General features: G+C 42.2%; 4 protein-coding genes across 7 annotated transcripts in view; 2 read left to right on the top strand and 2 right to left on the bottom strand.

The window, feature by feature from the left end:
* The first annotated feature begins 261 nt into the window (after nt 1–261).
* orc3 (origin recognition complex, subunit 3) lies at nt 262–7,741 on the top strand. 2 transcript variants are annotated; one of them, XM_044047654.1, is made up of 20 exons: nt 262–435; nt 551–602; nt 762–859; nt 1,533–1,671; nt 1,806–1,910; nt 2,026–2,180; nt 2,689–2,828; nt 3,503–3,662; nt 3,921–4,034; nt 4,573–4,706; nt 4,900–4,963; nt 5,036–5,152; nt 5,248–5,327; nt 5,493–5,626; nt 5,829–5,926; nt 6,030–6,127; nt 6,217–6,358; nt 6,437–6,553; nt 6,728–6,807; nt 7,559–7,741. In XM_044047654.1, exons 1-20 carry the CDS (start codon nt 412–414, stop codon nt 7,662–7,664), a joined length of 2,157 nt encoding a protein of 718 aa, XP_043903589.1. In that variant the 5' UTR covers nt 262–411; the 3' UTR covers nt 7,665–7,741. The 2 variants fall into 2 exon arrangements, with proteins under 2 accessions (XP_043903589.1, XP_043903588.1); XM_044047653.1 differs by having other exon boundaries at nt 5,826–5,926.
* Nucleotides 7,742–8,100: 359 nt separating this feature from the next.
* LOC122783018 (peptidase M20 domain-containing protein 2-like) overlaps nt 8,101–25,149 on the top strand; it is a 44,586-nt gene continuing 27,537 nt past the window's right edge. Inside the window, exons 1-2 of one of the 3 annotated variants that reach the window (XM_044047651.1) lie at nt 8,101–8,273; nt 17,652–17,722. The gene's annotated coding sequence lies outside the window, so the exon portion shown is untranslated. Of the gene's footprint in view, nt 8,274–11,292; nt 11,353–14,633; nt 14,842–17,651; nt 17,723–25,149 lie in introns of those variants that run through there. The other 2 variants (XM_044047649.1, XM_044047650.1) reach the window with 2 other exon arrangements.
* On the bottom strand, nt 8,459–11,275 carry LOC122783019 (akirin-2-like). The gene is made up of 5 exons (XM_044047652.1): nt 11,104–11,275; nt 9,965–10,108; nt 9,704–9,853; nt 9,225–9,296; nt 8,459–9,104 (listed from the first exon to the last, which is right to left on the bottom strand). Exons 1-5 carry the CDS (start codon nt 11,273–11,275, stop codon nt 9,094–9,096), a joined length of 549 nt encoding a protein of 182 aa, XP_043903587.1. The 3' UTR covers nt 8,459–9,093.
* Nucleotides 12,066–15,423, bottom strand: LOC122783017 (cannabinoid receptor type 1B-like). Its single transcript, XM_044047648.1, has 2 exons — nt 15,254–15,423; nt 12,066–14,623 (listed from the first exon to the last, which is right to left on the bottom strand). The coding sequence occupies exon 2, from the start codon at nt 14,531–14,533 to the stop codon at nt 13,103–13,105; it is 1,431 nt and encodes a 476-aa protein (XP_043903583.1). The 5' UTR covers nt 14,534–14,623; nt 15,254–15,423; the 3' UTR covers nt 12,066–13,102.

Raw genomic sequence — 25,149 nt, 5'->3', positions numbered from 1 at the left:
AACGGAGGCGTGACACTATTTTAACAATTTTATAACTCTTTGTTGTCCTGTTTATTAAGGAGTGAGTTGTGTTCAAGAACACAAAAATAAATTAAAATGTTCTACTGCGATTAAAACAACAGTAATTCGACTTAGGAAATAAATTAACGGTTCCAACGTGTTGTTTTTTTAATTTAACATTTCAATTTAGGCTTTGACACGCAGTGTATAGTTTTGTTATCACGTTCAACAGAAATAATGTGAACACACCGGAAATGACCAGTTGCAGCTGAACACCACCTTTTCCGGGCACGTCATATTGGCGGGAAGTGGCTGCGTCGCTGTCTTTCGTATTATTAAATAGAATTTATTAAAATGTAAAGTTTTCAGTGCAAAAATACAAACTTAAAGCGGACGTGTCTGTTTCATGAGATGTCGACTTCATCCGTGTCAAAGGTAATGTGGTGTTTTTAAATTTCGTAACTTCGTAAATATCACTATTGGCGAAGTTTAACCCGTTTTGATTTGTGTATAATCATTGTTAGTGACGTTTCGCTCGTGCTTCTTTCAGGGCTGTTTTGTTTTTAAGCCAACCGCTAAGAAGAAAAGGTCGCTCACTCTGGGTGAGTTTACGTAATGGAGAACTGTCTAACAGTCTCTGTCGAGCCTCTTATTTCAGATATAGTGTATGTGTATACATACGTGTGTGTGTGTGAATATATATCTCTCTCTACATATAGATATATATATCTCGATATAATTGTTCTGCTTATTTGTGACAGAGGACTACTTCACGGACGGATGTGAAGATGCTGAAAACAGTGACGTGCGTTTTCAACTCTGTCAGCATCTGTGGGACAGAATCAAAACAGACACAGAGGTGAATATACTCAAAGAAAATGTCGTTGTGTTATGGAATTATTGAATTTGATGAACATTTCACAGCCTGTTTAATGATCTCGGGAAATATGATGTAGTATTTTTTTCTCAAAGCCTGTCACTCGAGTTAAGATACACAGATATTAAAATGTAAAATGCATATTATTGTCCAACTAAATTTATACAAACATAGTTTGTATAAATAGACCTCTATAATTCAGTAATACAGCACAATGATTGTAGAGTTTTCTGAGGGAACTAATTCATAAATATTTCATCTCTATCCAACTGTCTTTATCATTGATCATAATTTAAAGGGGTTTTTGACACAGACGCTCAAACATGGCTAACAAAACACTCCCCTAATAGAGTGAGTCAATTTAAGTCTACGATATCTTAAGAACATGTTCTCAAATAAGACATTTGAACTTACTGACGGAGGCAGCAGTGGATCAACAACTCTTATGTGCTGTGATGTTAAAAACGCTGAATTTCTCTATGGACTTTGGTGTGGGAGAGTGAGTGGCTTACAAACACGGAAAAGTAGATTCTAGCCCCTTAACAAAATAGTTATCAAATAAAATCTATGTCAGTTTAAGTTTTCGATATCTTAAGGAATCTGTTCACGGCTTTATCTCGTTTTTAACATCACAGCACACTCGTCTTTGTGTCAGATTTTACAGGATGAACTCAACAGGAACGTTCTGGACAGCTTGTTGGATTTAACCAGGAAGTGCTCCTCCACGCGTCAACACGGCGACTGGGCGTCAAAGATGAGAGCCAGTGAGATTCCCACGGCAGCGCTCGTACTCGGTAAACAGACGCTCATTGACTCTCATTGCAAAATTCAGCCGTTTTAGAACATTTTTCATGGATTCGAGGTTTTTCTTTAAGCCTGATCTGGTATATTTCAGTCTGATTATTTTTCCCTACCATGTGCTCTGTAGGTGTAAATGTCCCCGATCATGACATGACCTTCCAGAGTCTGTCTGAGCTGCTCCAGCAGTCCGTCACTCCTTATGTGGCTTCTGTGCAGGCCAAAGAGTGTGGAAGTAAGGCGCTACCTCGTCCTCAGAGCTGGATTTTGAAGTTAAGAATTTAAAGCAACATTTTTTTCAAAGGGTTTTTCCAAGTGTGTTTTTCTGTTTTTGTCACTTCACATCACAGCACTGAAGCACTTGATGAAGAGAGTGCTGGAGAGGTTAACGGGTGCTGTTGTTGTCGTGGATGATGAAGAAGAGGAGGAGGAGGCTGAGCAGCTGCACAAGAGCGCACACTGCTCCCTCGGTACACTCTGTGACTGGTACGACGCAAAAACAAAGGTGAGGCTGAGCCGTGTAGCTGGCTTACAGATTCAGATTCAGAAAACTTTATTCATCTGTAGCTTCCCATACACAATCATCATCAGTTCATATAGACATACAGCAGATCAGGCACTGGGTGTAAGACAACAGGGGCATAAGAAAGAAGGGAGAATAAGAAGAAAATGAATAAATAAGGTTACTAAAATTAGTGAAATTGACCCCAAAGATGACCTAATTTAGTAAAAAGTAGTAAAATTGACCCAAATATTACCAAATTTTGTTAAAATGTGTATAATTTACTCCAATCCAATTTTAGTTGTCTGATAGCTGAGGGTATGAAAGATTTTGAGTACCTTATTGTTCTGCTTGGGAGCAAAATAAACATTTTTAACCACCTGATCTCTAAGTCTCTATGACCCTTGACCCCAGTGATTTAGCTGCTGAGAGCATTTCTGTCAAGTTTTGCCAAAATACAATACGTTTGCTCACCTGAAAACAATAAAACTAATGGTGTGTGTGTTTTAAGAAATCCAGCACTGGTACTCCTGGAAAAAAGCGTACTTCTCCCGCCAAAGATGAGCAACAACAGCCTCCCGTGGTGATTATATTCAAGGACTTGGAGGCTTTTAATCCAAGAGTTCTTCAAAACTTCATACTCATCTGCAGGTAACCACCTCGATGTCACTGCTTTTCATTTTATTTTAATGAAAACATTTTATTTTATTATAGCCACTGGAAACATAATGACAATGACACTAAAATAGCAGTGAATTAAGTCGTCTTGCTTCCTGTAGTGTAATGTCAAGAAAGTCCATCACTAATGACACCTTTTAGTATGATAAATGTTTATTTTCTTGGTGAATTGATTGATTAGGTGTTTTATGAAGCTCATTTCGGCCGCCTGTATTCGTAATCTCGTTCTTTCGGTCATTAAAAACTCAGAGTGCATGCCCACAGGTGAGGGTTGGCACGTGGATCAAACAGGTGAAAGGAGAGCTTTGACTTTCGGCTTAGCTCCCTTTTTTTTACCACAAAAGACCGACTGAGCCCCGATACGCCTGTCAGTACCCCGCTCCATCCTTCCCTCACTTGTGAATGACACCCCGAGATACAGGCAGGACCTCTCCCTCTAAGAAATGGATTCCTTTTAGAAAGTGGTAGAACTTGACTGTTGTTTTTTTTTAAGGAATGAAACCAGTCAAAGAGATTAAAGAGATTAGTCGATTCATGTCGTTGTACATTACTCTGTCCTGAGGAAACATTACTACATTACATTTACTGTGATTCTGTTCTGTGAAGTTGAAACACCGTCTCTCCATGAACTCAACTCTGTTCCTCAGTCTGTACGTCCAGCGTCTCCCGTTGATGTTCATCTTCGGCATCGCCACGTCGCCCAGCACCGTCCAGCACATGCTGCCGCACTCGGTGTCCTCGCTGCTGTGCATACAACTCTTTCAGTCTCTGTCCTGCACTCAGCACCTGGCCACCGTTATAGACAAGGTAGTTTCTCACACACAGAGTTGGAACACAAATGTTATAACATTTGAAAGAAATCTGCCTCCTGGGAAATGTTTGTACCTGACTTAAATCGGCATATTTGAGAACCACTGACATATATTATTGTGTGTTGTGAAATAAAACACTATTATTTAAGACTCTACTTTTAATTTGAGGTGATTCTTAGTCATTTTAATTGTGTCCCTCCAAGTCATACAGTTACATGCATTTCTTTTTTGTTTTCCTTACGTCTGTGTCCAGTTGATTCTGACGCACAACTTCCCCTTCAAGCTCAGCGGCAGAGTGATGCAAGTGCTGATCAGCATCTTCCTCTATCACGACTTCTCCGTGAGGAACTTCATCAAGGGCATTCAGGTACGGAGCACGGTTGTTAAAATAAAAATAAAAAAACTAGATAACTGACTGCAAAAACGTGCTTCGTTTTTTGTCGTTGTAAATTTATTTCATACATAATCCTTTTGGGTTAATATGATCATTATGTTGTTAGTAGGTGTGTCTCATCAGGGTTATTTATTATTATTTATGTTATGTTCATGTCTTTAGTCTGTTACTGTGCCTGTTACTTTTCACACTAACTGCATCCAACCCCAGCACTATGATGCACATTTTCAGTCTAACTTCTTGTTCGTTTGTCTACGTACATTTTTAAAATGTCATCTTTTGTTGTGTTTGTGTGACACACAATACTTACTATGACCTTTTTGCATCTTGCACCAAAGCAAATACTCTAAGCATTTACGACGACAAAATGAACGAAGCAAACCCACTCTCAAAACGAATCAAAGCTAACTCAAAAGTCGGGACTAAATCCTGTAGTTGTCGACTTGTCCGAGGATGTGTCTCACACGTGTGTGTGTGTGTGTGTGTGTGTGTCTGCTCTGACCGTGTGCAGTTGGCTCTGCTGGAGCATTTTCACTCGCAGCCGCTCAGTGTTTTGTGTTGTAAGAAGAAGGAGGCGCGGCTCAACTTGATGCAGCTCAGTCACGCAAACGTGGAGAGAGTCAGAAAGCTGCCGTCATTCAAGAGGTACCAAACACAATCAGGTTTTTTGTTTTTTAACCTAAAAAATGTGCAATGACTTCTTCACAACTTGTCAGAATCATCACACACCTTCTTAATTAGCATCAAAACATTTTAAATATGCACTTTTACCCACGCAGTGGGTTAGTGTGTGTCATAGTTTGTGGGTTTTTTTACCATTTCAAATGTTTTTTCCCAGGTATGTTGAGAAACAGGAACAGCAGGAGCAGGTCAACCTGCTGCAGGATGACGGTCATTTAAAGGTACATATTTGTTTTTATCTCTGCACCAGAGGCACCAGATGGACACCTGAGCTGACTTGTTTTGTTTTTTAGGAGGTGTGTCAGAAGCTGATGAAGGACCTTCACAAATACCACAAGAACTATTACCCCGTCCTGAGGTGTCTCCACACCCTGACCTCGACGTTACCGCGGTATCCTCTTGGAAAACAGGCAAGAACTCGCCTTTTTTTTTTATGTCAGAAATAACCAAAACAAGGTGTTGAATCACGTGCTTATGTGACACTGAAGTCATATTTGTGCTGCAGATCAGGGAGCTCCATTTAATTTGCCTCGAGAAGAACGTCTGGGAGAATGAGGATTACCAGTCAGCCATGAAGCTTCTGAAGTAAGCCTCAGTGATTCATGTATGTGTGATAATCCAGCAGAAAACACAACAAAAAATGGGTTTTGTGGTCATTGCATGATAATGGTAAAACATTAGAGTTTGATGCCCAGACCGGACCGAGATTCAGTTAACATCCTCCCTTGTTCTCGGTGTTCGTGCTTCCAGGATGCTGGCGAAAGATGAGCTGATCGCTCTGCTCCAGAGGTGTGCAGAGAATCTGCAGACGGTCAAGTCAAAGAAGATGAATGCCGCTTTTGTCCAGCTGGAGGAGCTCCTCGCCAAATTTAAGCAGCTGGATAGTAAGTAGTCGGGCATTAATCGACGTATCTGTCTATCTAGGAACATAGCTGTGCAAGTAGTATTACACGTGTAGTATTCCTGAAACTAAAGGGGGAGCTAATAAAAATACGACCCCAGGGGACAAATTAGGAATGACTGTATGTATAACTAGATAATTGTAGTTGATTATCTTCAATTGTCTTGTTCTGTTCTTCGCAGCAGCAGCAGCAGCTGTAGAAACTGTCCCCACGGTTGTGGAGAGCATCACCTCTCCAGTGAAGAACCTTCAAAAGAAAACCGATCTCTTCCAGTTGCAGAAGGTAACTCTCACCAGTGTGTTTTCTCTCACTGATGTTTTATAACACTGTGTTTATATATATCTGTATATATATGTATATAAATTGCACTTCTCATGTCTCTCAGACGCTGCTGGAGATGAACGAGTCGCTGAGATCCAAGAAACGGAGTCCGTTTGAGGTCCTGCGAAACGAGGCGCTGGAGTTTATCGACGGATTAGTGAGGTGAAACTAATCGCCTTTCTGCTCCGCTGAAACTGTGATGGAGTTTTGTGCAATAAACAATAACAAAAACTTCTCTCTCTCTCAACCAGGAGCCACTTGTCTCCCCCGGAGTCTCAGACACTGAACGAAGTCTGCTACTTCAGCTCGTCTGCCACCGTGAGGCGCCACCTCAACGCTACGCCTCGTACCTCCATTCAATCCGCTCTCAGCAGTCCCTACTATTATATTCAGGTATGTCGCACCTCATCAAGTGTGTGTGTTTTTTGTTTTTTTATAAAAGTGCGTGAGATGCATTGTTGTCTCTCTCAGAATGACAACCTGAAGACGGAGGACGGGTCCGTCTCGAACGCCGCTCCTGACATCTGCATCGCGTACAAGCTCCACCTGGAGTGCGGCAGGCTGATCAACCTCTATGACTGGCTGGAGGTGAGTTCACACACACACACACACACACAGCTAACTTCTCTCAGGGAGGATTGTGATGTTTGTGTTTGTAACCTTTCAACTTTACCTTTTCCTGTGGAATTGATCCTGAAAATCAGCGCGTGTCATATTATTGATCAAAAATGAGGACGTGTTTGTGTGTGTGTTGTTTTTCAGGCCTACGCCACCGTGGTTTCTGCCGCTGAGGGCAAAGATCAAGAGTCTGATGAGTTTGGGAAAGTGGACGAAGTCAAACAGTATCCTTCCACAATCATAATGGAACCTGGTAACGAGGTCGCTCTGAAAATAATAGAAACCTTGATTAATGTTATTGTAGTTAACGAAAACTGAAAAAACGTCATACCTCTCGGTTTATTGCTCCTGAGACTCCTGGCTCACAAACAATGTGATGTATTTATTATTATTATTATTATTATTATTATTATGGCATCCTTTTTTATCATTTATTTATTTTTTTTTACAACATGAAAAGATAGTAAATAGCAAAACAGACAAACAAATGAACAACAGACAGGGTCACCTCAGGTCAGGCAAAACATTTTGAGATTCACAGAAGGTTGTATCTCCAGTTTTCCCAGAAATATTCACGCTACTTAGCCGCATGTCTCAGGGAAAAGGTCAATCGTTCCGTTGTATAAATGTCCTGTACTGTTTCTATCCAATCTATGATTATTGGAGACTCCTTGTTTAGCCTAAAATGCCGTCTTTTGTTGGGGTTTTTATGACACACACACACACTACTTATTTAGGCCTTTTTACATCTTGTTTACGCCATATTACAAAAAACTAACACTAAAAGTAATCGCAGCTAATAAAAACAAGCAGAACCCGCTCTAGAAACTAATTAAAAACAATAAGTCAAAATGAAATAAAAACGAAAACCTGGACGAGGTAAATTTGTTGTTGGGACATAAAAAAACCCAGTGCAGTTTGGATATTTTTGTCCACGTTTGAGACGTTCTTGGTTCCTCAGCTTTGTCTCTTTAGCGCTCGTTTCATTCGAGCCGTGTCTGAGCTCGAGTTCCTGGGCTTCATCAAGTCGACCAAGCAGAAAACGGACCACGTGGCTCGGCTCACCTGGGGCGGCTGCTGACAGGTGCGCTCAGAGACAGAAGGGGCACTTTGGATCTTTAATTGTCTAATAAAGTATTTGACAGTATGCGACGCACATTTCTATTTCTATATGTGGTTTTTTTTCTAAAAAAGAAGGGTGAAAATGTTGTATCTTGCAAACATGAAGAGGGACTTGGCAATATAGTTGGTTTACTGAAAACAAAACTACATTTCTTTTATTTATTTTACCTCAGTTGAGAACCAATTCTCATTTACGATGAAGACCTGGGCAAGAGTCAGCACAACGAGCGAGCACATGAACAGCCCGAAAACAACAAAAACGATGCATAACAGTCGCATGTTGAATAAAAATGGTTAAAGCAGGTGCAACAGTCACAAATTGTTGCCCTCACTACATTTTTGAAAGAAGAAAGCGGAACGGTCTGTTGCCGAAGATTCACGAGTCATATGCAGCAGAAAACTGACAAGTGAAGATAAGATTGAGTTTTACCAATTAAAGTTTTATTAATTAACAGAAACCAATGTGTTTGTCGGCGAGAATGAAGAGAGGGTGCCAGTTGACCTGGGAATATAATCTGCAGTGGTGACTGTTAAAGGGAATCCCAGAAACGAAGCGAAAGGTGGCGTGGTAAGTGATATCCAGTTTATAGAGGGTTTTAGGAGCAGATCTGTAAATTACATCACCATAATCTATGATTGGGACGACCGTCATTGTAATCAGAAAGCTTGTGAGCTACCCCCACTTTAGAGAAACCAAAATATGGCTTCACTCAAGCACAGGTGACCCCAAATAACCGTCATGCACCAAAGCAATTCTGAACTCTTTAAAGATTTATTGTTTTTCCAATAAGTACATTGGTTTCAAAAATGATACCAGCAAAACAAAAAAGTCTAAATAAATAAAACACTGGTAGGGAGAAAGAAGGGGAAACAATCAGCCCACGTTATGCTCAATTTAAAAAAAAAAAAAGAAAAAAAAAAGCAACAGACAGAGGACAAACTGCAAACACTCTCTCTGTTTCAACTGTTCCGTCCACCTCCTTTCAGATTGACCAGCAAACCCTGTTTGAAAACTCTACGCTGGGTAAATGTATTTACAAGTAACAAAGAGAAACGAGTGACAAAAGCCTGGAATGCTGGGAATCATTACAAAAGTGAGATAACTGTAGATGTGTACAGCAGGAGGAACATAGGCCACTGGTAGTGATAGGGTCCGTTACTTTACATTGGGACCGAGTTGCGTACGGCAGAGTGGTAGCAACTGACAACAGCTTCATATAAACCTTTGCCCAAAGACAGAAATATGGCACAGTAAGAAAAGTTTCATTTAAACTAGCTAAACTGAATCTTTTACGATGACGAGAGCTTTGTGTCCTTTCTCCGAAATATCACATGATCGCTTGCAGCAAGAGAAAGGCCGTCTTGCAGAGATGTCCCGCGTGTCACACTCAGGAAACGTCTGCGGCAAAGAGAAGAAGCAAAAACACACGACTTTGTTACTTCAAATTAAAAAAAAAAAAAAGGAGAAAAAAGGGCAGCGTTCAAACACTAACGGCATGAAGAATTAAAAGAAACTCACAGCTGGCAGGCTGCTCCCCAAATCGTCGCATTAACTGATCGTGTGTGAACTTCACAAAGGTGTCATATTGTTCTGAAACGTAAAAGGAAATCACAGTTACTATTACGTCAAAACACAATGATTTTTCCTCTTGAAAACACCACTGGAAATAACTAAATACCGATATGAACCTAATTACAACAGGCAATTTCTCTTTTAAGCATATAGAAATGATGGAGTTGCTATCAAATAAGATCACTGCATATCAGAGCTGATAATCCTTTGTGTAATCAAATGTATCGGGGAATTTTCAAAGATATTTAATACTTCCATGAAGAAAATAAGTCAGTTTGGTTTACCTACATTTGTAATTTGATCTTTGTGTGGAAGTCAAGACGACAATTTCCTATCATTATTATTATTATTATTTGTCAACACCGTAGAAGTTAAACTGTGTGTTCGCTGTGTTTCTTTGTATCTTTGCAAACAAATATACAAACCTGCCAGTTTCGAGGTCATCGTCTCCTCGTACTCCTCCCGCACCTTCTCTTCCCTTTCTTTCAGCAGGCGTTCACAGATCATGCCGACTTGTCTGAGGGTGAACAGCGGCTGTTCTTTTCTAGTCGGAGAAACGCCCCCAGAAGACGTTCCTATTGAGATAGAAATAACATTGGACCCACCGCGCATGTAGAAATTATGATCATGTCACAGTATTTCCCTAATGAACTCTTCTGTAGACTGGGTTTATGTTCTCTGCTGACCTGGCATGCTGGAAACATTCATAGTAGATGAGTGGGATGGGGATTCTGGAGAATAGCAGCATTCTGACTGTTGGTAGCCTCCGTCTAGATGCTTCCGCTTTTGAATGCGTTTGTACTCCTGCTTGATGCTGTTGAGGATTTGTTCTGGAAGGACAAAAGAACACACACACGCACAGAAAAAACAAAAACAGAAATAAGTCATCTGGTCAAGACAAAAAAGCGGGTCGAGTTTCACTGTAAAAGAATACTTGTTTCCTGGTTTGTATTTGTGTTGCTCTAAATTAAACTTAATTGTCCATGATTAGGAAAGAAATCTTTGGTTAGACATAGAAACAAGACAAATTACAACAACAAACAAAGACCGGAAGCTGGAGCTTGGAGTTCAACAAGAGGCAGTTAAATTTACTTTTACACTTTAATTATTTAACAATTAAAATGCACTTTACACCATAGACCTCGCAGTATACATGTCCCTAAGCTTCCGAGGTTTCCCATTGATTTTGCTCAACGTTTTAAACCAGGACAATTTTGCGTTACACTTAACTACGGCCACGACTAACAACCACTTTCATAATTGAGTTATTGCTCTGTCCATAAAATGTCAGAAAAGTGTTGATCAAGATTTTTCAAATGTCTTTGTTTTGTCCACAAACCAAAATGACTCAGTTTTAATGATTTCTTTGTTATAAGGAGCAAAGAAACCAGAAAACGTGTTTCAATTATTTTAAAAAACACTCAAACCGATTATTAAAATAGTTGATTAAGTTAGCAATCGATTGAAAAGGAGTAGGCAGAAGTACAAACTTATTTTATTTAAAATGTTCTTAAATCGTCAGCCTTATATTTATTTAAAGCCCTACACTTGACAGTTAAGTGTCCAAACCATCAGGTTTCCTACCTGATTATTAAAAACAACCAGGAAGAGTTACACAGGAACATCATTTTTCCTTGTACATGATTATTTTCCAGTTGTGAAAACTGCCGAGCTTACATAGCAAATCCCCCGAGACCTTGCAGTTGTTATTCCTTAATTGTGGCCCCATAATTAAGGGCTTTCTGTGCGACACTGACCCCTCAACATGTTGCTAATGCCTCGGCACTGAGTGACAGAGCAACATGCCGGAAAAAAACCTCTGTACCTGCGCTCAGTCTGGACGAGGACTCCCCAAATGGCGAGGGTTCCATGCGGAGATATTTCCTAGGGGATGAGGCGGATGTGGACACGGGGACGCATCTTCGTCTTTTGGGTGAAGTGGGACTCATCAGCGGATCAAAATCCATGGTCCTCTTCAGGGTGGCTCCGCACGCCATGACTTTATTTTGTTAAAGGGAGAAGGAAGGGACGGTGCAAGATGCTGGAACAAAACAGGAATGACACGACGGCGTTTGTAAGTCCTTGTCCCCGTTAGTCAAGTCTATTCACTGTCATTAGTTAAGAGTTAAGACCAGGGCATGACAAGAATGCTGCGCAGCTGGGCTTTTGAAATATTCGCTAGCAAGCTAACGTTAGCTGTGCTCGCTAGCCAACAATCAAAAAAGAAAACAAAGCTAACGTTAGCTGTGGCTACTGCCGGTCGGAGAAGTACGTACGTGAATAAAGCTCCTTCTTACCCGTTGTGGTGGAAAAGTCGGGGCCGTGGCTACTGCGCTTGACAATTTTGTTCTTCCTTTCTTTTCAAAGTTGCTTCGCAAAAGTTGCGGCGACGATCGGCCAACTGTCTGCCGTGAGATAGCGACGCTAGCCGAGCCCAACTTCGCTGCTTGTTTTTTGACACAGAGCTGTCGGCTTCTCCGGTTAGTGACGTCACGTGTGAAACGCACCGCGATGCATTGTGGGGTTCATACCTATACTTTAATATAGTTAATACAATTTAAAGTTTGGACTTCGGCGTAGAAAATACTGACAATACTGAAAATTTCGCATTAAATTTAATGTGATTGAATTAATAAAAGTAGTGACGAGTTGCAACCGCATTAATCCTATCCTAATTTTATGGCTCTGCAATAACGGAGAGAAAACGCTGACGCGCCACCTCCACAGGAGGGCAGTGTTACACATGAAATATTACTTCAGTGTTCACAACTCAAAAAAAACAAGGAATTAATGCTAAATTGTCCATTCATTTTATTCCGATTATTGTCACAAAGGAACAATAGATTGCACATATAAAGGAGAATCACTGCAAATACAACATTACAGAAGAAGAAGGAGGCCTTAAAGCACAAAAAAGTTTAAACTGCATATCACTTGTGGCGACTCCCTGCTCCTACAGAAGTATACTTTTGCCTCAAATAATAAACATTTTCCATATACTAAATACATGTAAATAAGCTGCAGATTCTAAAAGGAGTGGTTTCATGTTTTTATTTGAAAAACAAGTATGCTTACAATTATAAAAAAACAACAACAACAAAACAATAAAGTATCATACAAATAATTGAACTTGTGTCCTCGGTTGTACACACTTTTATGGGTCACAATGGCACAAGAGATGCCGTACAAAAACATGGCAGTGTCAATTCACACACACACACACAAAAGCTTTGTAAGCACATGTCATAAGCAGCTTTGTTACAGTCAAAATATCCCGGCTGGCTGAAGTTCCGAAAAAGCTATTTATATGTCAGCGTTTTTGTACAGAAAAAGTAGTCAATAATTAAATAAATAAATAATGAAATAAATAACACTGAAGAACTATCAAACTTCACAATATCATGGTCTTACAAAACCACCAGTAGCAGATTTCATATCACTAATTAAATGTTTACTTACGTAATGCATGAATACAAACAGCTACCTCACCTTACTTTACTGCCACAATAAAAACAAAAGTACTGTTCAAAAGTACACCTGTTTTCAGTGGTTGAAAAGAATGGGAGCAAATTAAACTGTTATTTCCTGAACGAAATGATATCAAGTCCACCTAAAACTGTTTTGTTTTTTTACAACAGCAATAGCACAACGTGACATTAATAACACAGATTTAAGATTTAAAGCAGTAAAAACCTTGCCATTAGGATTAGTTTCTCATGTTTTTGGCACGTTTCACAGTCACAGGACAATGCACTTGGAGTCTTGGGGCTTTTTCTACACTATGTTTACTTCACAGTTAACCAGAGCAGAGCAGCTGCATCTCTTCAAACCGCCTCTGCGTTATTAGTCACGGTTACTCCAGAGACAGTAACCTGGGCTACTTTGACTTGGGTGTTAACGCAGCCGGCTCCGTCTTTCCCCGCCCCGCCCACCGTGCCTCTCGCACTCCTGCTGTTCCAGTCGCTCTCGGCGCTGTTGTCCAGAGGCTGCGTCACTCCCCGGCACACGTGGCAGATGTTGAGGAAGGCCCTGCGCAGGTCCTTGCTCCTCATGGCGTAGATCACGGGGTTCACAGTGGAGTTGAGCAGACACAGCATGCTGCAGAAGGCAAACACGGTCTTGATGAAGTCGTTCACCTTCCCGAAAAGGTCGTAGACCATGATGGCCAAGAGTGGGCCCCAGCAGATGATGAGGGCCACCAGGATCAGAACTAGGGTTTTGGCCAGGCGGAGGTCCATCCGCGCCTGCTCGCCCCTTATCGTCTGAACCCTGGTCCCCTCTGCGGTGTAGACAATCACGCTTCTCTGGGAGCTGCGGCTCATCATGCGGACAGCGTGGTGGTGGGACTTCCAGAGGATGAACATGTACGCGTAGATGATGAACAGGACCAAGACGGTCGTCATTCCAATCCAGAACATCAGATAATTCTCGTCAATCAGGGGGAAGATGTCCGAGCAGATGGAGTTGAGGCGCTTGCAGTTCCAGCCGAGCAGCGGCAGCAGGGCAATCACGATGGAGATCGTCCACATCACGGTGAAGGCGATGACGGCCTTAGTCTTCGTGACGATGCGCTTGTACGCCATGGGCCTGTGGATGGAGATGTACCGGTCGATCGCCGTGAGGAACAGACTCCCCACGGACGCGGTGAAGGAGGCGATGACGCCGGCCAACTTGAAGAGGAAAACATTTTGACTGTCCTTCCGGTGGAGGACGTGGAAGTCCAGGAAGCTGTAGACAAAAATGATGCTCCCTATGAGATCGGCGACAGCCAGGCTGGCTATGAAGTGGTAGGATGGCCGGGACCGAAGCGTATGAGAGTGCAGGATCACGCACAGCACCATGAGGTTCTCCAGCACTGTAAACGTGCCCAGGGTGAGGGCTAAGATGGCCACCGCGAGCTGCTGACCAGGAGTCAGAATCATAAAGCACTCCATGTTATCGCCAAGGTTCTCCCCGCACTGTACCGCTCCTCCTCCGCTCTCCACAGACGTGCCATTACCCAGCAGAACGTCTGATATGTTGGTGGGGAAGATAGGGGAGAGGCCCCGGTAAATGTCCTTATTTCCAGGGACAAGTGCCGGCAGGGGGTAACCGACCGAGGACAGGCGAGGTTTCTCAAACTGGAGTTTGCCCTTGATCAGGCTGGAGTCCACGGAGGTGTCGCCGTAGCTGGCGTCGTTGGAGCCGAGATACTGGACACCTGTTGTCAGCGTGCTCATGGTGGTGCCGGCTATCCTGCGCAGCGCCAACTTCATAGCTGGTGTCGATGAGGAGATGAGGAGACGCTCGGCTCAGAGGAGGAGAGGTGTGCGGTGGAACGGCGCGAGAGCCACAAAGAAGGACATCTATAAAGAAAGAAGAGACATCCTCTCCTTAAAGACTTGAATAAATGCTCTTCAATGTGGAAACATGGACAAATATCACAGTGCACTTTGTGTTGTTGATGCGTATTCATGTGTGCACTGAGCCAGCTGACTCCACAACAGATGCATCGCAGACAATAGTGGGAAAGTGAACAGTTGATGACAAACCTGTGCAGCCTCGGGGGAAATCACTGCATTAAGTATGTAGGACAACCAGGGGCTTTCTTATTAATTAAAGTAGGTCATTAAGCTTTTAAATCAGGGATTAATTACACATCAGAAAAGCAGAGTCAAGACAAATAAATCTGTCCAATGAGCCCTTTAAATCTTCTTGATCCCAGCAATGATTAATTATTATTAATCAGCACTTTGTGTTGTGAGTTTTTGGAACACGATGTTTTATGTCGGATCATTTAAACATGACACGAGATATCCATGTCAATAATTCAATATAGATGTAATAATTATTGTTTTTTTTCATTTCCAAATGCTTGTGTCTGGATAATCTTCACGCACCACCATGAATAACATTATTAAACGAGTAAAAACTAGTGAAAAACAGGAGGAGATTAAAAGTAATAAGGATTCTTTTTTTCTTTTTTCTAAACCTACCTTGATTTTCTCGCCACCGACACTGATCCACGAGGCAAAAACACGCACTTTCACGGAAAAAAAACCGCTGCGTAAATGTCCTCGGTCTGCGCCGACACACGCACACTGTAATAATCACACTTGTTGTTTTTTGTTGTTGTTGTTTTGATGATTTCCGGGTGAAACATCCACACTCACACACACACACAGGCGCGCGCGCACACACACACACACTGTCACTGTGAACTACAGTAAAGAGCCAAGCAGACAGCCGGTGTGTGTGTGAGTGTGTGAGTGTTTTGTGCGCCTCCTGGTCACGTGGTCTGAGGTGTTAGAGGACCCACACCACGCCCATTATTCACAACATAACAATAGTTTGGATTAATATACACATTATGATATGTATACAATCCATATATCTATATATCTATGTCTATAGAGCTATAGATGGATATTATTATTAAAACAATGTTTATGTTTCTATTGAAGCCTTTGACAGAAACTATGTTTTTAATGCTACAATATAATTATTATTGTGATGAACTTTATAATTTACAAATTTTCCATAGAAAAACTGAAGAAAAATAGTAAAGCATGTTAGTATTACAAATTATAGTGATTTACTTGCATTCCTTAGGCAATTTCTGACTCATCAGAGAAAAGGTGAATTCAGTTTTTTGCCAAATAAATATAACAATAACATTTTTATGACTAGATTTCACAAATATATTATTTGTGGTGGTCCAAACCTAGGATTTCAAACACCAAAGTCATGTGTGGAGGCTTGAGTGGATCAACAACAACCCCAATTAACTACACTTTATAATCCCTTCCGATCACTTTCTGCAGACTATTTGAGTATTTTCCGAGATTGAAAGCGGTAGAAGTCTAGACGATGGATGGATACATAGATTGTGTTTGGTCATGGTCATGTGACGGCCGCTTGACCACAAAATCTCGAGCGAGCTACGGCCATATTAAAACACTGAGCATAAAAACCGTGGGGTTACAGGAGGGGAAAATGTTCTCCTTTCGTTCAACATGACCAGGTCTTTTAGAAGTAAGAATGTATCGTGATGCCTGGTCGTAGAGCTGCACGACAGCGCCCCCCCACAGGTCCTTCTGCGTGTGTCTTCGGGTCGCTGTGGTGCGTTTGCCCCTGTCGGGCCACCGTAGTTCTCCCTCCTGTCAGCGAGCCATGTTGTTGTCAGTGACAGTTGTCAGTGAGTGTTAAAGTCCCTGGCCGCGTCAGTAAAAACAGCAGCGTGCTGTGTGTTCGGCAAACTCTGAGTTGACAGTGTGTCAATACCTCGTCGTGCGACCACACTTTCCCTTTAAGAGTCCTGTGCAGCTGCACAATTATTTCCACTATGCACTCCCAGAGGAGCTACCTCCCAAATTACATGTATCTTGTTGTGGAAAATACATGACATTTGGCAGTGAAACACCATGGGACAACAATGCAATGCACTGCACACAATGCCAGTGCCTCCAGTTCTGGCTGAACAGAGGCGGCCGCAGAGTCAGCCAGCTAATTATGCCACACTTGAAGCCGATTCAAAAAGCCATTGATAGAATATATAATTTCCACGAGCTCGTTCACGCAGCGACAGAACAGTGCGAGCGGCACGTCTTCCAAACAAGACGAGTTAATGTGTATGTAATTCAATATTAAGTGTCTGTTTCGTGGCAGCGTCTTTAATGGGGACGTGTTTTTGACTCAAACGCCGCATGTGTTGCAGCAGTGCGATCCACATCCTTCATGGTAATTATTTAATTGTCAGCCACAAAGCGGGAGATTTTAACATGCGCGATTGTCTGTGATGACAAAAGGCGAGGCAGGTTTATTTGTGTAGCACTATTTATACACAAGGCAACTCAAAGTACACGAGGGAAAACCACAGAATAAAAGCAAGACAGTGAAAATGTGCATCACCGTTATTACGCAAATTCTGACGGTTTATGAAAGCCAACATGTGGTTATTACGGTAATTTCACTTGCACTTTTGCAGGAAACCGGCGAATCAGCGTCCTTGTCGCCAGAAAGGGAAAAAAGTTGGATAAATGCCTATTAGTTTCATTTCAAATGTTTGTTGTAATTAATTGATAACTTAGATGATTATTTAAGGATTTAAGAAAAAGCTGCAGTAAATAATCATGTTTTCAGGCCAGATTTAAATGAACTGACAGTGTGCACAGACCTCAGGTGTTCAGGAAGTTTGTTCCACAGGTGATGAGCAGAATAACTGAACGCTTAGAACACTCTTAGAGGTCTTGGTGCTTCATAGGGAACTAATAACAAGGTTCTGGCCAAGAAAACTGACCATTGATCATTCTAAGGGTACCCAAAGGGAAACATTGTACTTTTTACACCATATATTCTTGATGGTTAAATCTTTATACCTTTGTATCTTGGCAGGGTGTAACCTTCACAAAGCACGTGCCAGAACTGCGCGGGTGAATTTGACATATTTCCAAGAGCGTTGTGCGGTAAGTGTCTTGGTAAATTAACTCTTAAGTTTGTTTCTTCCTTCTCTGCAATTCAGAGTGTTCTGCTCACTCCGCGCAAGCCAAAACAAAGTTTTTCACATTTTATCTGGCCTGATTGATTGATTTTTTGTTAAGACCCGTAAAGACGCCACGACAATCATCAAGTCTGCTCAAAATGAAACAAACAAACAAGAAAAAAAACAACCATGTGTAGACGTCCACTCTTCAGTAATGGTCCATCTGTCTTGACTGGTGATTTAGAGTGATTGATCTTAGTGGGATTTAGGAAAAACACCACAATGCATCTCATATCTCATATTGATCTGCATCCATACGTAAGTGGCTGCTGCCTACATTATGAAATCATTACTTTGCACACAACACAGACACAGAGTCCTTCCAAACTTGGCACCCTCACTGAAAAGCCTGTGACTTTCTGCACAATCGGCAAATTATTTTTCAGCGAAAAGTGTTTTTTTGGGGCTTGAAATATAGAGGTTACGCAACACTCACACGCCATGAACGCCGTGTGTCAAGATGTTGGAAGAGTGTGTGAAGGAGGGAGTACGAGGAGGAAAAGACGCATAAATAGAGAGCGGGGCGGTCTGAGCAGTGGCAACTCTGACACTTTCTTAATTTGCCACTTCTGTATTCTGTTCTCCTTGTTGTTGCCAAGGAGGCGCCACGTGTCGTATGTCAAATTGTTTTTCGGCACAGACAAAGACAAACTTTAACTGTTTAGTAAAAATTTATTCAGTGTTTCACGTTTGTTCATCTCATGCACACACGCTCAGAAAAAAGAGGTTTGTGCATTATCACCTATCATCGGCCATCTGTGTCCTCATCATCACTTCATCAGAGCGCCACCATGGCTTCATTAAACAAATTAAAGGTGTTTGCTGGTCTGCTTTCCAACGATTTAACGGCTCCATCAGAGAAACGAAACAAGGAGTCATAACGTGTGAATGTTCCCTGTGTCAGAACTTCGGCACGCAGGATCAGCAGCACGGAGATGAAAAAGTTGTGACTTGGTGCCTTCTGTGACTCAGTTCATGCTTAGAAAAAACAACCTAATCTATCTTTCCATCTAACCTACCTACCTACCTACCTACCATCATCCATCTAACCTACCTACCTACCTACCTATCATCCATCATCCATCTAACCTACCTACCTACCTACCTACCTACCTATCATCCATCATCCATCTAACCTACCTATCATCCATCATCCATCTAACCTACCTACCTATCATCCATCTAACCTACCTACCTACCTACCTACCTATCATCCATCATCCATCTAACCTACCTACCTACCTCCATCCATCATCCATCTAACCTACCTACCTATCATCCATCATCCATCTAACCTACCTACCTACCTACCATCCATCATCCATCTAACCTCCTACCTACCTACCTACCTACCTATCCATCCATCATCCTACCAATCCATCCATCCTACCAATCCATCCATCATCCTACCCATCCATCATCATCCATCTAACCTACCTCCTACCTACCTACCTACCCACCCATCCATCCAATCATCATCCATCTAACCTACCTTCCTACCTACCTACCTACCTACCCATCCATCCATCATCCTACCAATCCATCCATCCATCTAACCTACCTACCTACCTACCTATCTATCCATCATCCATCTAATCTACCTACTATCCATCATCATCCATGTAATCTACCTACCACCTACCTACCTATTATCATCACCATCCATCTAATCTACCTACCTACCTACCTATCCATCCATCCATCATCCATCTAATCTACCTACCTATCCATCACCATCCATCTAATCTACCTACCTACCCATCCATCCATCATCCTACCAATCCATCCATCCATCCATCTAACCTACCTACCTACCTACCTATCCATCCATCTAACCTACTTACCTACCTACCTATCCATCCATCTAACCTACTTACCTACCTACCTACCTACCTATTCATCCATCATCCATCCTACTGACCTACCTACCTTACAGTTGTCGGTGTTATTATTATTTACTTGATATTAATAGGTTTGTTTGCATCATAAATGTTGTGAATTATACATCATTCCGTGTCGAAAACAAGCCCTTTTACTTTGTGACTCTCGAATATCTTTATTACGACATCATGATGGAATATTGTGTTATTTATTTTAGTTTAGTTTTTTTTCTATTTAATTTTTACATGAGATATGAGCTTAAAATGACTCTTCTGCACATATCCCGACGGCTACTGAACAGCTGTTTTTGGCCCCCTCTTGACCAGCCTAGATGCGCACCGGCTCCCAGGTCATTTGAGTTTGACACCCCTGATCTAATGCACGTCTTTGACCGATGATAAATAAAGTACGTTGATTGGCATTAATTAGCGGTGAAGAAACGGTTGATTTTCTCAGTGTGGAACAGACAGAGGAACAGCGTAATAGTCAGTGGGCAGAATCCCCTTCACGCACCATTTGGATTTATAAAGAGCTGTTTTTCGACTCTGTAGAACACAGTGATCACACAGACTTAGCCTCTGGTTCAGTGAACTTTCCCTCGTGGAAACACGGTGCACAGTAAATGCCACAGGCACAGATGGATTTCTCAGGCAGCTGTGTGCAGCTTAGAAGAATAATGTGCGTCTGACCTCTGGAGAGGTCGCCTTCATGACTAAAGATTACACTCATGAAAGTCCAGGTCTACACAGGTACAACGTGTACCAAGTGGAATCACTTTTCACCGTCAGAGTATAATTCAGAGGATGTGCACGCGGCTGCAGAGCTCCACACACTGACAGGAGACTTAAACTGACCTGACTGCCTGAACACCGGCTGTAATCACATGACCCACTTCTGTCTGCTCGTGTCTTTGTTTCTAACACACATTTTATAATTACAGTACGGTTTACACCTGTGCTTACACTCCTCCACAGTCTGTCGCCCATCTGTCCATCCAAACTACCTGTCTGTCCGTCCGTCCAACCTGTCTGTCCGTCTGCCCGACCGTCCAACTAACCCACCTGTCTGTCCATCCGTCTGTCCAACTAACCTGTCTGTCCGCCGTCCATCTAACCTGTCTGTCTGTCCATCTGCCTGACCGTCCATCTAACCTACCTGTCTGTCCATCCAACTAGCCTGTCTGTCCGTCCCGTCTGTCTGTCCATCCGCCTAACCTGTCTGTCTGTCTGTCTGCCTGCCCGTCTAACCTGTCTGTCTGTCCATCTGCCCGACCGGGCCCAACTAACCTACCCGCCTGTCCATCCGTCGGTCCAACTAACCTGTCTGTCTGCCTGCCCGTCCGACCAACTAACCTGTCTGTCTGTCTGTCTGTCTGACCAACTAACCTGTCTGTTTGTCTGTCTGCCTGCCTGCCTGTCTGCCGTCCATCTGTCTGCCCACTTGTCTGCCGTCCATCTGTCCACCCGCCTGTCTGCCCATCTAACCTGCCTGCCCATCTAACCTACTCTGTCCAACTAACCTGTCTGTCTGCCTGCCATCCATCTGTCTGCCCGCCTGTCTGTCCACCCGTCCATCTAACCTACCTGTCTGTCTGTCGGCCCCTGTCCAACTAACCTGTCTGTCTATCTATGAACAAAAGGAAACTAAACTCAGTACGACTATATATAGATAACACAATACACATATAGAGTGTCTCTCCGTCACAGTTGCGTGTGAAAGTTTCTCAGTTAAATCATGATTCCTACATTTTTGCCTCCATGAAAACATTTCATTGCCACCAAACCACTTATCCATTCTCATTCTGCTCACTCCATCATGTTTGTTCCCCCATTACTGGCAGATGCATCCAGAGTGCTCTCACATCACATTACAGAAACACAGTTTGTGTGTCAGCTTTTAGTGCTGTATATCACAGGATGAAGAGATGTCGCCACAAATTAGTTGTCATTTTTGTTTCTGTCTGAAATAGGAATGGGATTTGTTTTTCTGTGGTTTTCCTGCTCAGAGATGTGTTTTGAGAGATATGCAAATGCTGCAAAGACCGAAAAACCTGGTTTTGCTGTGTTTGCAGCGATGCCTTCTTGCTGAAACACGCCATTAATCTGAATGCACTTGTGGTGAGCAGCGAAGAGCAGTTTGACTCCGTTTGTCTGACATTGTGAATAATGGCAAAGCATTTGCAGCAGATGAAGCATTAAGCGCTGACAGTTGTTGGACAGTGTTAAGAGAATGAAACCAAAATTGCCTCATTAAATTACAAACGTTCTCTCTTGATGTTTCTATTAGTCTCCCATCTTTGTACCAGACATTATAATGTGTCTGGTTATAACACAAGTCATTTAAGTGAGAATCCTTTAATCTATTCATGTAATGATGTTTGATTTAAGCACAAACAGAGGCTTATATTAGCCCCACTTCTGCAAATAATCTGCTCGACCAGAACAAAGTACCAATGCATGAAATTGTCAGCGCTGTTTTAAAGCAGTGCACACGTTTTTATATTGAATTTTGATTTGGTTTTTTTTCCAAGAAATAATGGTTATGCAGAGCAGGAAAAAAATGAATTATCAACTAATAAATGGATAGTGAAATATTACAGATAAAAAACACAAATCCAAAGTGCATGAGGAAACTGGCATGTGGAAGAGAAAATACTATATTAAAAACACAATGCGACATGCATAAATACATAAATGAGCCCATAGGTGTATTGCACATAACCCTTAACCACAACCCTTAAAGTTGGTTAAAAATCCTGAACACTTGCGTTAATCTCCAACATTTAGCAAAAGAAATATCTAAAATCTCAATAATTTAACAGAGGAGTCTGGTTTATTTAGCGACAGCACTGCAAAAAAAAAGGGAAACGTTTGGGAATGAATGCTCTTTAATGTCCCGGTTGTCATTCAGTAGTGTTTTTAATGTTTCCAGACCCTTTCCCGAGACCTCCTGGTACACCTTTTTATTCCGGGTGGCTCCATCCAGCTCTCTCCCTCTGGATCTTTTCGTCAGACACGCTCTGAGCGATCGGTGGCCGGCACGCATCGTGTCGGCTCAGTGGAAAAGCACCCAACTAGTTTCCGCATAGACTATTTCAAATGTGGCTGTTGGCAAGTTTTTCCACACTTCTACTTGACCTACATTGACTATAGGTGTGAGAGTAGATATTTGCTTGTATCTGTGTGGCCCTGTGATGGGACTGGCGACCTGTCGCGACCCTCATGGGGAGGATAAAGCGGCAGAAGATGAATGCCTGTTTGTGCTTTTTATTTCACTGGCTCCTTAGGTAAATCTTGTGGACCACGATCCGACTCTGACCAAAAACACGGCGGCTGCCTAAACGGAAGAAGTCGATTTTCGATTTTTAATAGCACGTGAGGACAGATTTGATTGTAATCCTTGTCAGATTGAGCTCACATCTCCCCTCCTAAAGTAATCACAGCCATCTGGCCTGGAAAATAGATCGATGGCTGCAGAGGATAAACAACCCTGCTGGCAGCCGGCCGCCAGCCATCCTGCTGAACTTAACGCACACGGCGTCATTCCTTCACTCGACACCTCAAAACATCCCCCAGTGCACAATTTTTTATCAACTCACAGCTTGTGGTTTTACTGACTTTTGGCTTACACATAAGTGGATTTATTACTGAGGATCAGTCTGTGATTAGAAAAGAAATTGCTCCTTCATTTGTTCTTGAAGTGATGAACCTGTAGTCACTCTACTATCCACACATAGCCTACAACTACTGTATATATCCACGTTATTAAACAAATAACATTGAAGCTCTTTCCCTTTTCAAAGCTGCTGTGGACGTGAAGGTCTCAGTACGTGTGGTGAATCACCATGGAGACTCTGAGGTGCCGAAACTATTCAAGGTCATGATTACGACATTAAAGATGTGCAGAAACTCTCAAGCGGAACAAAATATGCACACTCGCGTTGTTATTGTTTGGACCAATCAATGTGTCGGGATTGTCATCATTTGAGCCTTGATAGTTTCTTGCTTTCTCTCCTCCTACCTTTATTCTGCATTCAGCAGAGCCTGGTGTGCAGCATTAAAGCCCCTTTGGTGTAATTTGTTGTTCTAGCTAAAGCTTTTCTATGCAATGTCACCTCTGTTTTCTTCTAATGCTTTGTAAAAAACACTCTCCGGAGCTTTCATTAACTCCACGTTGTTTTGTTTGCATTCAATACTTGAATACTTGTGGTTTAATTAAAGGGTTCGTACCCAACGTCACAAAGACTTACTGCTTAGCCCTTTGCTGGGCGCTCATTGAAATTCTTGGAAATGAAAAAAATATACAAGAAAAACACAAATTAAAGTGAAAGGAACATTACTATAGAACATTTTAGAGCCCTTTCCTGCATGTTTTATGCTGTGTTCATACAGAGAATTCAATTCAATTTTATTTGTATTCACGACATCTCAAGGGTCTGTACATAGACAGCATTATAGAGCACAGAGAAACCCAACAAGTCACACGATGAACAAACACTAGGCATCACAATCTCTGACTGAACCAGACTCAAAGATGTGCGGCCATGTGCCGAGACAGGTTGTGGTGAAAGGAAAAATGCAGGACAGAGGAGAGGTGGCGGACAGAAAGGGGGGCAGAGAAAGGACAAGAGGGAGGTGAGGTAGAGACAAAAGAGAAGAGGCCAGGAGCAGATTCAGATACAGTTGTATCAGAGTCAGTGATGACATGTTTATAGAACTACAATGTCGTTTATACAAGCAGCAGCAGAGAATAATAGCCCCTATTCAGTCTATATTTTAAACAATCAAGATGTGTAACATAAGGTTAAGATTTGTCCACTGGATTTCCTCACTCACACAAAACAACAAAACCGTAGTGTGGTGCTTCTGTAGCCGCTCTGGCCTCTCGTTACTTCACCTCTTTCAGATGTGCGTTCAGGGGACGAGGTCAAATGTCACGACCGCCAGAGTCAGGAGTTCATTGTTAAGTTTGGATTGATTAATGACGTGTCACGCGGGCAACACCTGTTCCCACAATGCAATCAGCACATTATCCAATCCATCCCAGATTATTGCTGTTTCACAATCACTGAACGTGAAGTATCTGTGTGTGTGTGTGTGTGTGTGTGTGAAAGCACAGTGTGAGGTCTGAGGTGTTTCAATTATCTCGGTGATATATGAGCTGTGGGATCTCGGGACAGGCGGACAAATATTATATTATTACAGCTGACAGGTTTTGACCATAATCATTAGAGAATGAAAGTCATGTGAAATCCTTAATGCGCCGCTATAAACGCATTAGTGGCAATTTATTTCTCCTCCCGTCTCCCTGAGGTGTGTGACTAGCGCCTAAAGAGCCATCTGCTTAACGGAGCTAACGTCGATGTCATTATCATTTAGTTTTTTAGCAGCAAAAATAGTGATTTTATTTGTGGCAACTTTGGATCGTATCGACTGCCAGAGGGATTTCGGTTTAACCCTTTAACACAGT

This window comes from Solea senegalensis, linkage group LG16 (genome assembly GCF_019176455.1).
Source record: "Solea senegalensis isolate Sse05_10M linkage group LG16, IFAPA_SoseM_1, whole genome shotgun sequence".
NCBI lineage: Eukaryota > Metazoa > Chordata > Actinopteri > Pleuronectiformes > Soleidae > Solea > Solea senegalensis.
Note: the sequence above shows the minus strand (reverse complement) of the source record. Positions and strands in the feature narration are given on the sequence as shown.